Consider the following 12,803-nt stretch of genomic DNA (forward strand, 5'->3'; position numbering starts at 1 on the left):
TTCCAGTTTCCCTGCTATTGTTTTCACTTCCTGACGGTCCCTGACTTCTGCTGATGTAATGTTCAGGAGGCAGAGGTCAAAGGGAAGCCGAGACTTGATGGAAACCAGGCCACTCCTTTGTTCCTACGCCTCCGTCCTCGTTCGCAGGGGTCGTTCACGCTCTTCATGCTCCTCAAGCACACACAGAGAGAAAAAGAGAGAGAGAAACTGATGACACGGTGAGGTGAGTCAGCAAAGCTCGGAAAACAAACAGCGGAACGGACTCTGACACAGGAAAGCATCTCGCTTCCAGGTCCCCACCCCGCCCCAGTCATGTGCTCAGGCATCCTTCAGTTCATGTGTGTCTGCAAAGGAAAAGTTAAACTTTCAGAGGAACACCTTTCTTCAAAAGTAATGGACTACTTGACAGGTTTTTAGTGATGACAGTCATCCACACTCGAATGAATGAAAACAGGTTAATTATGTGTCAGAGCGTGGCCTCGACCCTCTTCTCCCATGGCCCTCTGCACCATTCTAACTGCTGTACTTGGCAACATGACGATACATGGTACTCGGTTACTTCACTGAGCCATTGCCAGTGGCTGTCATCACATGCCTCTGGCAGCAGGGACATCTGCGTGCCAGATGCCTTATGCCCACTGTCTGAAGTGTGCTGAGAGCATTAGTGGAAAAAACATTAAAACCCTTCAGTCAAGTACGGAAATGTAAAAGCGCTTCATGTAAAGTAACAAAACCAGTATTCATTTACTTTTGGATGATCAAGAAAAGGTCGAGTGATTGATGCAACAATAAATTATATGTTGGCACCAAGCAGTATTTTAATGTTAGACAGTAGTGTGCTGTAAGTAAGTTCATTCATTTAAGACATTTACAAGTGCCATTTTGTGGTACTTTATACTTGAACCTTACTTAAAGTCACATATACTTTTTATTCCACAACATTTATCTGAAAACTCTAATTTTTTGATTTTCCAAACGAAACCTATGAACATTCTATTAAATATGATGCATTGTTACGGATTAAACAACCAAACAGTAAATCAAGTAGTTAAAATTCAAAATTAGCCTCACTACAACGTTAAAATGCTGTTTACATGTTAATTCATCGATTTCTGCTGCATTATTAGTTCTTTTACTTTTGGTACTTTCAGTAATTTTGGCTGATAATACTTACATGCTTTTACATGAGTAACATTACTACCGTTACTACTGCTATTACTATCTTTAGTAAAAGATCTGACTACTTCTTCTACCACTGGATGTAGCCCGGGTGTTGCTAGTTCACTGCAACTATTCCATATAACACTGCAAGAAGTATAGCATTGCCCAATGAAATGTTGTAGTGTTAAAATCCCTTGAAACCCTTTTTTGTTTGACAAAAAATAAAATCATATTATTATAAACAATTGGGTCTCATATGAACACACACTCTGCTAAGGTAAGAACAATAGGGATATATGTGTGTATTTGTGTTTTTGTCTGTGCTCTTCTTACTGCTTTGAAGTAGGTGTGTTTGTGCTAAAAATAATAAAAAAGATAAAATCTATTTCCACCTGCTAAATCCACCTGATCAAAACACATCCATGGTGGATTGCTTCTAAATGTTGAGGATGTTTCTTTTCCAGTACTATGTTTATGTTATGAATGTTTGGAGCAAGTCTCGGTAGTTTTAAGGACCAAAATACATCTAATATTTTCAAGATAAATTAAAGTTTTCGCATATTCTCTAAATGTCATAGTGTTAACAAGCCATACGATATGAAAGGTCACAGGAACACAGTTGTCATTTGTGGGCTTGATCTTATTTCGGGATGTGGCACAGTGGCCCGCTGTGACCTTCTATGAGTCTTGACATTGCTGCTTACAGTGTATCTGTTTCACGGCGGCGGTGGCAAACTTCTTGGACCGATTCATTCAGCGCTGCGCTGGGACACTGGAAATGTCTCCGCGAAACACGGCAAAAATCAGAGCCTAAGTTCGCTCAACTTTCACATGAACTTGCGTGTATGTTCGAGGTGAAGGCGCACGTCGGTGCGACACATTAGACACGCTGACTGAGTTGTTAGGATGTCCGGTTGGTTTCGCCACTCCCCCCTTTCCTCCGGTCTGAATGGAACATCCTGAAAGTAGCTTGGCCCTCGCGGACGAGCAGCAACTGACAACATCGCAGGGGGCAGCTCCTCTTCCCTTCACTCCACTGCCCGACGGCGGAGCTCCGAGGACGTTACCGGCCGCGCATGCCGCTGTGAATTCAGCCCGTCGTCATTTTCTTCCACGAAAGCAATGTTCATTTTGAGTTTTTCCAGTTTGAGGCGACACAAAAAGTAGCAGGCTTCTGGTTTTTGGGAATGCTTCCTCGGTCTGCCAGGAAAGGTAAGTTTGTCCAGCTGCAGTGAGACTGATGTGGATTAACTTTTCCTGTCACTTCACTTTTGGCTCATTCATTGCTAAAGAATCTTGTTTGTGATGATTAGTAAGGAAAGAGTTAGAAGTTGAAGCACAGATTGGCAGAACATTAGTAACCAGCACACACTGTTTAACCATGGGCAGAAGTTTTTTTTGTAAATAAAAACGAAAACTAGCTACATTCCTGTTTTCATTATTTGTCTTGGCTGTGTTTGTAGCATGGATTATCTGCAGGTAGTAAACTGCAGTGTGTATTTAGTTTCGACTCTGGGTTTAAAAGCATTAGTGATAACTATGGGTTAATGTAGTGGGAATTGTCACTCGGTAGAAAAGTAAACAAAAGAAACTGAATTTGGCTTTCCTGTGAATTGTGGAGCAGAGAGCGGCAGTGACTTTCTGTCTGTTCACATCTGAAGGACTTTAACAGAAAGCTTAGGTGTTCTGCACACATAACTAAGATGCTTTTAATAAATAAAGACAAGAAACTAGTCAAATTTTGCCTTTATTTGTGTACATAACCTCTTAGTTTGTGATTGATTATCTCTTTACAGTGTACAAAACCACTGATTTAAAGCTTTACTATAAGTTTTAAGTAGCCTTTTGGATGACTAACTTAATGAATGAGTGCACTTGGGGTGGCACTTCTTTGAAAAGCACACTAAAAAGCTAAATTTCAGTCTCCTCTGTGATTTGTAGAGCAGAGAGTGACAGTCCTATCTGTCAGTTCACATCTGAAGACATGTTGCACTGGACTCTGCCTGACTGGAAAGTACTGCTGCTGACTGTACTGCTGTGGGACCGCCTCTGTGCTTTGGGACTGAAACCGACGAGATGGCCACTGTATTCCCAAAAGCCTCTACTCCTCGCTTGGAATGTCCCGACTGAGGACTGTGCCCCGCGGCATGGCATTCGCTTTAAGCTGGACCTCTTCCAGATCGTGGCCTCACCCACTGAGGGCTTTGTTAGACAGAACCTCACCATCTTCTATAAGGACCGCTTAGGCTTGTACCCCTACTTTGAGCCGGATGAAACGCCGGTGAACAGGGGGCTGCCTCAGATGGCCAGCATCACACAGCACCTGGAAAAGATGGAGGAGGGAGTGCAGAAGTATATACAGGAACGAGGGGCCAAGGGTCTGGCTGTTATTGATTGGGAGGAATGGCGCCCGCTCTGGATACGTAACTGGGAAACCAAAGATGTTTACCGCAGACATTCTCGCGAGTTGGTACGTCAGAAGAACCCAACGTGGCCTCCGGAGCAGGTGGCAAAAGTGGCCCAGCAGGAGTTTGAGATGTCTGCCAGGAAGTTCATGCTGGAGACGCTGAAGCACGCCAAGAACCTGAGGCCCAACCAGCTGTGGGGTTTCTACCTGTTCCCCGACTGCTACAACCATGACTACAGGCGCACTTTGGAGAACTACACAGGCCGCTGTCCTGATGTGGAGGTGGCCCGCAACGAGCGGCTGAAATGGTTGTGGACGGAGAGCACGGCCCTCTTCCCCTCCATCTACATGGGCACCGTGCTGCGTTCCTCAGCCTCCGGTCGGCAGTTCGTCCGGAACCGAGTGAAGGAGGGGATGCGTTTGGCATCATCAGGCACTGGGTTGGCACGTCCTGTCTTTGTGTACACCCGGCCCACCTACGCCAACTCCCTGGACCAGCTGACAGAGGTGACGCTCTAACTTCAGAAGAGAATTTGCTCTCGCTTCCTGAAACGTTCTTTTCCCTGCTTTTTCTTTACCACTCTGGTGACATTTAAACTCACTAACGTGTCGCTGTGCAGTGTTGATCGCGTATGATTACATTTTGGAATTGGAGGATGTGGACTTTTTTTGTTCCAAGATTAACTCTCAGTCACGCTGTAGCTTTAACATTCAGCACTACCCCTCTGTCGCCTCTCTCTCTCCCTCTGATCAGTGCATGGAGCTATTTCTACTACCTTATCGGCAGCCGCAGTCCTTTCCTGCTCTGGTAGCAGACACCCCAGTACCTCTCATTTGTGTGGGCAGGATGGGTGTTGGTTGGGCTCAAAATCTCGCTAACACCCTATAGACCATTTCCTTATGGGAGAATGAACAGATAAGAGCCGCTGCTGTGCTTCACATACAGTAGCTTATGCCCCACTAACATCTTGACCCTGTTATAGTGATACTCAACAGTGTATTTTTCCTGTGTTTGACCTGCAAGTCATATAACTGCAGAAGGTTAAATGTGATGGGGTTTAAGTGCCATATCGTCTTTTACAGACTGACCTCGTCTCCACCATCGGGGAGAGTGTGGCTCTGGGGGCGGCTGGAATCATCATGTGGGGAGATACCGCGTATGCAAGCAGCAGAGTAAGCGTCCACACACTAATTACAAAATGAAATCGCTAGGACAAAACTTACGAATGCTACCATAAACATTGTCATCGGGTGAGTTTTGACCTGCTGCTCTTGTCTGTCATGTGTGCAGTCATTTGATAACTAGCAATTATTCCTCCGGGCTCCAGCTCACAGTTAGTGGCTGGAGTCACATGGACATCCTCAGATAAACAGGAGATATTTGTTTAGAGTGGGGGATTTTTTTTAGTCACATTTAGGCTGCTAGATAGTAAATTTTGACCACTTCAGATAAAATTTTAAAATCACCCACCAACAGTTTTTGTTCCCATTTATACAGAACTGTTTTTTGCAGTCTGGTGCTTTCAGTGCTTATCTTGCATTCACACAAACGTACAGACCTCTCGTGATTGATTTGCATGTGCCTGAATGAACATGGCCTATACGTTAGTCTTTACATAGCTGGACTATGGGGTAAGTTATTTTCATGAATTGTTTGAAACATCCACAGTAAATGACAACACACAAGATGGATGGGCATTCAGTAGAGACAAAATCTTTATTCCATGTTCTCAGTGTCAAGAATGTTGCATTTTGCAGCAGCGATTCATCAGGGTCATTCAAAAAAAATAGAGAAATTTTCCATCCAGATGTGATTCAAGTATAAAAATGCTGCATTCAGTGCAATCAGCACATCTATGCCATGTAAATGAAGTGTGTTATATAGGTTTAGGATCCTTTTATTCCTGAATGTAGTTCCAGCAATGACTGTTTTTTTTAATGGTTTTGTCGTTTGTTCCTGAATCAACACAGTTACATGTTCCATTTATCAATAGCCTTAAGTGCATTCTAACTATATTTTTTTTATTGATAAGGGTTTAATATTAGCAGCGGTGGACTCCAGTCAGCCATTAATATAAGGCTAATATAACCATTGTGACTACTTTTACTTTTCATACTTTAGATTCATTTTGCTGTTTAAATTTTTGAATGCAGTACTTGTAACAGAGTATGTTTATATAGTGGCATTACTGAGTACTTCTTCCACCACTGAATATTACACACGAAGCTGTTGTGGTTTCCTTTAAAGTGCTTTAAAAGTCACAACCCCTGAAGCTGACACGCAGGATTAGTGTGATTAAAAACATTTGCAGGTTTGGTGTTGAAGGCCTGCACTGCAGACTTATTGTTAATCTAGGCCTACGTTAGTGACGACTGTGGGTTTTTTTTTCTTCTTTTTTTTTCTCTCCAGAACAGCTGCTTCAACCTGGATGTGTATCTGCAGGGTCCGCTGGGTCAATACCTCCTCAACGTCTCCACGGCAGCAGAGCTATGCAGCCAGACCTTGTGTGGTTCTCACGGCCGCTGTCTGCGCAAAAACCCAGACAGCGATGTTTACTTGCATCTGAACCCCCTCACCCACAATATCAGCAGCCAGCAAGGCAAGCCGACGGTCACCGGAGAGCTGGGCGAAGCGGAGAAGACCAGATTTCGAACAGAGTTTCAGTGCCAGTGCTACAGCGGCCATGAGGGAGAGGGCTGCGATCAGACAGGGGAGCCATCTCGAGCCGCCAATCCATCCGCACCGCAGTGTGTGATCTTATTGATTATCTCTCTGCTCCTCTGTTAGTACACCACAAATACTGCAAACATAGCTACATTTCACATGGCTAAACACAGGAGCACACCAGCTGACCAGTTGGGAATTGTAAGGAATGAGGAGTGTCATTTTCTTTCTCTTTTAATTGCTGTAAAAGGATGACACAAAGTGAAATTTTATGAGAAACACTGTGGAAATTGCAAAGTTATATTTGTTTAGAACTTGTAATCTTTTTTAAAAAATGGAGGGCTCGCTGGAAATGACCGTGTTTACATTATTGCTCTCAGTTTCCTCTCAGTCACTGTTTCCCAAAGCGTCGCTGGGGGGATGTGATGAATGAGTTGATGTATGTCAGTAGCTGTGTGGTGAAAGTGGAACTGATGCACTTAAATCTGGTAATAGCACAATATATTTGAAGTGCCTGATCTTTTTTCAATATGAACCCTCTCTGACATCTGATGTTTTTATGGAGGCAATTACAGTGTTACTATTTATTTGAATGTATTTTTAGGTGTTTTATATGATATTTTCCTATTTTTATGCCTAAAACATGACTACTACTTTTCTCTTAAAACACTACATCACTCAGTTTTTGCTCAGAATGACAGCCCGTTTCACATCAGAAGCACAAACAACGTAAAAAGCCAAGTTTTGACACATTGTATGTTCCACAATGTCACTTACATGACTGCCTCTCTCTTTATGCTGTCCTCAAATCTGACTTTTGTCTAAGTAAATAAACGTCATTGTTGAGCTCTTTGTGTAATTTCTTATAAGATCTACAGAACACCATGAAGACCGGAGTGAACTGGAAATCTGTTTTTCAGATAAAACAGGTATATCTTTGCTGTTTGTCAGTCAGTAAATGTTAAACTTCTGGGGGGAAAAAAACATGTCATCATCGGCCACTATGGGGAGGCAAACCCAGCTGGTCCTCAGGGAGGGACACATTTTGCATGCTGCTGCCTCATACCCCCTTCCCCATGTAATTGTAGGGTGCTGTTAAGCCAAGAGTTATTTTTGCTGCTTTTAAGAGTTGACCAAGGCATACATTTAAATTTGGAGGAGGAAGAGTTCATTATGGCTTGCTTAACAGCCATTTAGAGTAAAACTATATTGCATTTCCAGATCAAGTCTCTTCAGTAAACTGTTTATCTTCAATCATCTCAACTCCTCTTCATAAAGAGGAACTGAAAACCGAGTTCAGGAAAGACAGAATGATGAGATGCATCATGATGGGTCTTACTCTGGTTGTGGCTTTAAATCCATCTGCCCCTTAAAATGATGTCTGTTGTGATTGGGTGTTAGTGATTCTTGCGCACTTTTGATTGGTTGTAGGAAAACCGTTGCGCGCTTACGATTGGCTGTTGGAAATCCCAGAGCGCACTTCTGAGTTTGTTCCTTCCCCTTTCCGTGCATGTGTCATACAGGTCATGAGACTGCTGGTTGCGTTTCCCTGCAGTGCTGACCGCAAAGTCCAAACTAGAGCCCTGTTGATAAATAGGTAAGTTACTGTTTGTAATTGTACATCCACATTTACTCTGTTTAACACTAGATTACTCTACAGTACGTTACTTCACTCCCAAGTAGCTACAGAACAACAATATTTGTGGTTATCTGGGAAAACATCATGCAGCATTAACAAAGAAAAGAACATATTTGGTCAAAAGCTGAAATTCTTGGTGCTGAAAATCAAAAAAGAAAAAACAACATGCTTTGAATTTGGTTCTTTGAGACTCTGCTTACCTCACAGCTTAAAAACAGGTTTGTTTGAAGATAACAATTTTGCAATCTCCTCTCAGAGTTTCGCAACACTCCTCAGTGACAGGAGCAGTGACATTAGCAATGTTGTCTTTTCCTCCTTTATAGGGATGAGTTCGCTTCATCCTGAGGTGCTGCTTTTCTTCACACTGATCAGCCTTGCTTCAGGGCTGCAGTTTGCAACCTCGTACTTTTCCCAGGTGCCCTTCCTCGCAGTGTGGAATGCCCCTACCGCCAGCTGTCTTTCTCAATATGGCGTGGACCTCGACTTGGGCACGTTCAGCATCGTCCAGAACCAGAACCAAACCTTTTTGGGTGACAACATGACCATCTTTTATGCTGAAAAGCTTGGTCTGTATCCCAGGTACTCCAGCCAAGCAGAGGCTATCAATGGTGGGGTGCCACAGAACGCCAGTCTAGATGAACACCTGAGAGCGGCCTCTGAAGATATCCGCACCCTTATCCCTGACAGGGACTTCCAGGGCCTGGCTGTGGTGGACTGGGAGAGCTGGAGACCTGTGTGGGAGAGAAACTGGGACAGTAAGGAGGTGTACTGGAAGGGGTCGAGAGCGCTAGTGAGGTCCAGGCACCCAGACTGGAGCCCCGCGCAGGTAGACGCTGCTGCACGGCTGGAGTTTGACGAAGCTGGGAGGAAGTTCATGGAGGAAACACTGAAACTGGGCCAGCAGGAAAGACCAAACGGGCTGTGGGGTTATTATGGTTTTCCCAACTGCTACAACTACTACAGCAGCAAAAGCACAAACTACACAGGGGAGTGTCCAGATGCAGAGATCAAGAGGAACGACGGGCTGCTGTGGTTGTGGAACGTCTCCTCCGCTCTTTATCCCGACATCTACCTCAGCCTCGATCTGCGAGGCCTCGGCAGAGAAGTACTCCTCTACACCCACCACCGCATCCTGGAGGCCATGAGAGCAGGAGACCTGCTGACCCCATCATCACCACCCGTGTTCCCGTACACTCGCATCGTCTACACATACACATTAGATTTCCTCTCTCAGGCAAGTGGCAGATGTTTTAACTTCACGCACTTCTGGGACTGACACGAGCTGGCCGTGAATACTGTTGTTTCGTCCTGCAGGAGCACCTGGTCTACACCATTGGAGAGAGTGCAGCTTTAGGATCTGCAGGGGTGGTGCTTTGGGGTGACCATGCCTTCTCCAAATCTAAGGTACAATAACTGACCTGTTACCACGCTCACATAGATCGGCTGTCAGTCAGACACTTTTTGGTCCTAGGACTGAAACCGGGCTCACAGTCTGTTTTGATACCTGCCCGCACATTTGAGTTTACATTTCTGTTATAAATCTCTTAATCGATCAAGAGTATTTTGTTCTAAAAAGCTGATAGTGATGGTCATTTTGTTTGTTTCTGTTTACTGCTGTGTCCATGGTGATATATAAGTCACATGACTGAAACTAAGGAAACCATAAACAGCCTCAGACAACACCCTGATGAAGGCAGCAAGATAACCAAAAAATAGACACAACACAGACATGAGTGAGTGAGTTACTTAGTTAAAGTATCCTTTATTGTCTCCCGCAAAGCCCAGGACAAAGAAATTTTGTCCTGGGCATCGAGGGAACACAGTGACGAAGCACATATTTACAATCAGACTACAGAATTACACGCAGATCTACAGACATACCAAGACTATTGTTTCCATCACTTGTGGGCACATTACATAAACTTGCGTTCATTTCCTGGAGACTTACCCCAACCATAGCCCAAGTCTCCACCCTGAAATTTAATGATTTACGTTATGGGAAATTGCATATTGTTCCCATAAGGAATGCGAGTCCTCACAATGTGATTTTGTGGACAGATTTATGTCCCCACAACACAAACAAACAAACACACACACGTACACACACACACACACACACACACACATACACACACACTTCATCTCTTACTGCTCAGTAGGTTAGTAGAGCTAGGGAGAAATTGCACCTGTCCCGCTTACAGTTTGGTAACCTTCCACCAGCTCACACTCTTAGTGAAGGATGTGGCAACTCAATCCCTTCACTGTGCTTTATTGCACTACTATGTTCTGGAGATTAAACTTCTTAAATGATGTTATTACTTTCCTGTTCATTTCTTCTAAAAGAATGTCTGGCATCGCTCTACATCTTTTTCATTATCAGCAAATCCTGTGAAAAGACCTTTCTAGACTTTCTGCTTGGCCCTAAGCTCACTTGATCCTACTGAATACATACATGAACACACGAGACGTAAGTCCCATGATGTCTCCTGCTTGGAAATTTGTCCTTTTTTACCATAATCGTATTAACTGTTGCAGTGGACCAAACGAGCAATCACCAGTATTCCACTTGAGAATGAATACTGGCCCATATTTAGGTGTAAAGTTGTCTAAGTGCTTTATTGGCATTTCTTTGGAGCATCCCGATTTGTTTCTTTCCAACTTTTAGGCCACTTGTGATGCTGTCAAATCCTACATTGATGAGACTCTGGGTGTTTACCTGGTGAACGTAACGGCAGCGGCCACTCTTTGCAGCCAGACCTTGTGCTCCTCTCAGGGAAGATGCCAGAGGAGGAACCCGAACTCAAAGGCCTACCTCCACCTGGACCCTGCCATGTGGAAGGTGGTGTCTGAGAGGAGACCGGAGGGGGGGCAGAACTACAGAGTTTTAGGACAGATGAGCACCAGTGAGGTGACGCCCATGAAGTCTGAGTTTCAATGCAAATGTTACCAAGGTTGGGGTGGTGAGAGCTGCTCCAAGCCACTTCAGGGATAAGAGACTTGAGGCTGGTAAACCAATGACAGTGTGGGTCTAATAGATTTAAAGCTTGGCCCAGAGGTGCTGTAGATATCTGCATGCATGCATGTGGTCTCCTTGAATGGAAATGTCCAAATCTTTTACCAGTATGTTCTGTTAATTGATTGACTTGTGTAGTTTTCCTTAATTTATGTGGGAGATAAAAAATGTGTTGTTTACAAACATAAAATCTTTTTTTTACCATTTGAGTTCCAAAGATCTGCTTTAAACTGTCTATGAGAATACACTGTTTAGGTCACCCTCCACTCAAAAATGTGCTCATTGTCACTTCTCTTGGATGTTTGAACTTCTGTGTGCGGAGTTCAACACTGGAGGGCTTCACATTCATTTGCTGAAGGAGGAAAGTTTCTCTGTGTTCACCTTAAATCTCAGTTTAAGACGCGTACATATGAGCTGATTTCAGGACACCACAATTAGCATGAAGGCTAATTTTGATACTAACAAAATTAATAAATTCTGGAGTCGTCAATGAATGAGAAGGAGTAGACAAGAGGCTATCTTCTGTGTTAGGTTTGTTTGTCTGTTTATCAGCAGGATTGTGGAAAAGCTACTGGCCTGATGAGATGAAGCTTGCTGGAAGGGTGTAGCCTCGGCCAAGGAAGTGTGGATGGGGCAGATCTGAATCACAAGGCGAATACACGAATCATTTTTCACTGTCATTAACATAGAGGGATAAGCCATTTGGCCTTGGTGGAGTGAATGCAATACATTTTATAATCCAGTAGATGGTAGTAAAGTTGAATAGAGACAAAACAGCCAATTGTAGAAATATGACGAATCTACATCACAATCCACATTCACAGGTACCACTAACCCTCTGAGGGAGACTACGCATGTAGCTGCTCACACTTCATACAGAAAGCAGTTGTGATGGAGCACTCGGGGTCTGTTTTTTTGGGAGAACCTGAACGACTCTAATAACACTTTTTCTCAAACTGAGGTGTGGCCATGGAAACGTAAACACACACGTATCATGCAACATATTATCCTCTTACTCACATCCAAAAGAGGAGCTCTAATAGTTTTGGGGATGTATCCAGACATATGTTGGTCTTGTGGTTGCACGAGTGGACGTTTGGCCTTGGTGGAGGTCTCTGCTCTCTTGAGTGTCTTCTGGTTTTAAGAGTTTTGAAGTCGTTAATTGAATGTTTTGTTTTTTGTTTTGTTTTTTCAAAGTGTAGCGTCATTTACAGCAATAGAGAGTGTTTTCCTGTCAAAAATGTCTGAAGGGTGGCTTTAATGTTAATTATATTTCTATAATTATAAGTAAGCATACAGCCTATAATTACGTGGTGCTTGTGTGGATACATAGCATATGATCAGCTAGTAAAACATGATTCATTGCTTGAGATTAAACTGCCCACATTGACTAAAAACATTTAAAAAACTGCTTACAAATGTATTAATAATCCAATAATTTATATTTTATTGAGAGAAACCTGTATGAAGGGCCCAGTCTGTGTAATGAGTACATTTGGCTCATAATATTTTTGTACATTTACTGAATACTTCTTCCATCTCCGTCTGGAAGGGATCTATTGAAATACTGTTTTGTTGAGACTTGATGAGCTTATTAAACAGCACTTGACATGATTTGCATGCTGGAGCTTTCATTTAAAAAAATTGTGTGATGGGTAATGACCAGCAGGTGGTGCTGTGGGACAGCTAACGAGAGGAGAGGCACCAAGGTCAGAGCTGTTAGTGTTAGAAATCACAAGCAGAGCCAAATACGTGGTGAGGGACAACACATATTTGACTCAGTATGTCAGATCCTGATAAGTTTACGTCCCGGCTGCAGCAGCTGAAGTGCTGATGATGAAATGAACCCACTGTAACACAGAATCAAAGACAGCAAAATGTGACCTTGATTGATTTACGAGTGGCGTGACCAACGATG

The 12,803-nt window shown here is 43.4% G+C and overlaps 2 protein-coding genes across 2 annotated transcripts; both read left to right on the forward strand.

Moving 5' to 3' along the window:
- The first annotated feature begins 2,153 nt into the window (after nucleotides 1–2,153).
- Nucleotides 2,154–7,073, forward strand: hyal2a (hyaluronidase 2a). The gene is made up of 4 exons (XM_041955064.1): nucleotides 2,154–2,373; nucleotides 3,103–4,075; nucleotides 4,652–4,741; nucleotides 5,979–7,073. The coding sequence occupies exons 2-4, from the start codon at nucleotides 3,146–3,148 to the stop codon at nucleotides 6,354–6,356; spliced, it is 1,398 nt and encodes a 465-aa protein (XP_041810998.1). The 5' UTR covers nucleotides 2,154–2,373; nucleotides 3,103–3,145; the 3' UTR covers nucleotides 6,357–7,073.
- Nucleotides 7,074–7,752: 679 nt separating this feature from the next.
- Nucleotides 7,753–12,470, forward strand: hyal1 (hyaluronidase 1). Its single transcript, XM_041954895.1, has 4 exons — nucleotides 7,753–7,830; nucleotides 8,196–9,106; nucleotides 9,187–9,276; nucleotides 10,538–12,470. Exons 2-4 carry the CDS (start codon nucleotides 8,198–8,200, stop codon nucleotides 10,862–10,864), a joined length of 1,326 nt encoding a protein of 441 aa, XP_041810829.1. The 5' UTR covers nucleotides 7,753–7,830; nucleotides 8,196–8,197; the 3' UTR covers nucleotides 10,865–12,470.
- The last annotated feature ends 333 nt before the right edge of the window (nucleotides 12,471–12,803 follow it).

This window comes from Chelmon rostratus, chromosome 2 (assembly GCF_017976325.1).
Source record: "Chelmon rostratus isolate fCheRos1 chromosome 2, fCheRos1.pri, whole genome shotgun sequence".
Taxonomy (NCBI): domain Eukaryota; kingdom Metazoa; phylum Chordata; class Actinopteri; order Chaetodontiformes; family Chaetodontidae; genus Chelmon; species Chelmon rostratus.

Coding starts and splice junctions, on each gene's coding strand:
- hyal1 (XM_041954895.1), top strand. CDS start 8,198: ATGAGTTCGCTTCATCCTGAGGTGCTGCTTTTCTTCACACTGATCAGC. Junction 9,107..9,186: donor CATTAGATTTCCTCTCTCAG/GCAAGTGGCAGA, acceptor TTCGTCCTGCAG/GAGCACCTGGTCTACACCAT. Junction 9,277..10,537: donor ATGCCTTCTCCAAATCTAAG/GTACAATAACTG, acceptor TCCAACTTTTAG/GCCACTTGTGATGCTGTCAA.
- hyal2a (XM_041955064.1), top strand. CDS start 3,146: ATGTTGCACTGGACTCTGCCTGACTGGAAAGTACTGCTGCTGACTGTA. Junction 4,076..4,651: donor CCCTGGACCAGCTGACAGAG/GTGACGCTCTAA, acceptor CGTCTTTTACAG/ACTGACCTCGTCTCCACCAT. Junction 4,742..5,978: donor CCGCGTATGCAAGCAGCAGA/GTAAGCGTCCAC, acceptor TTTTCTCTCCAG/AACAGCTGCTTCAACCTGGA.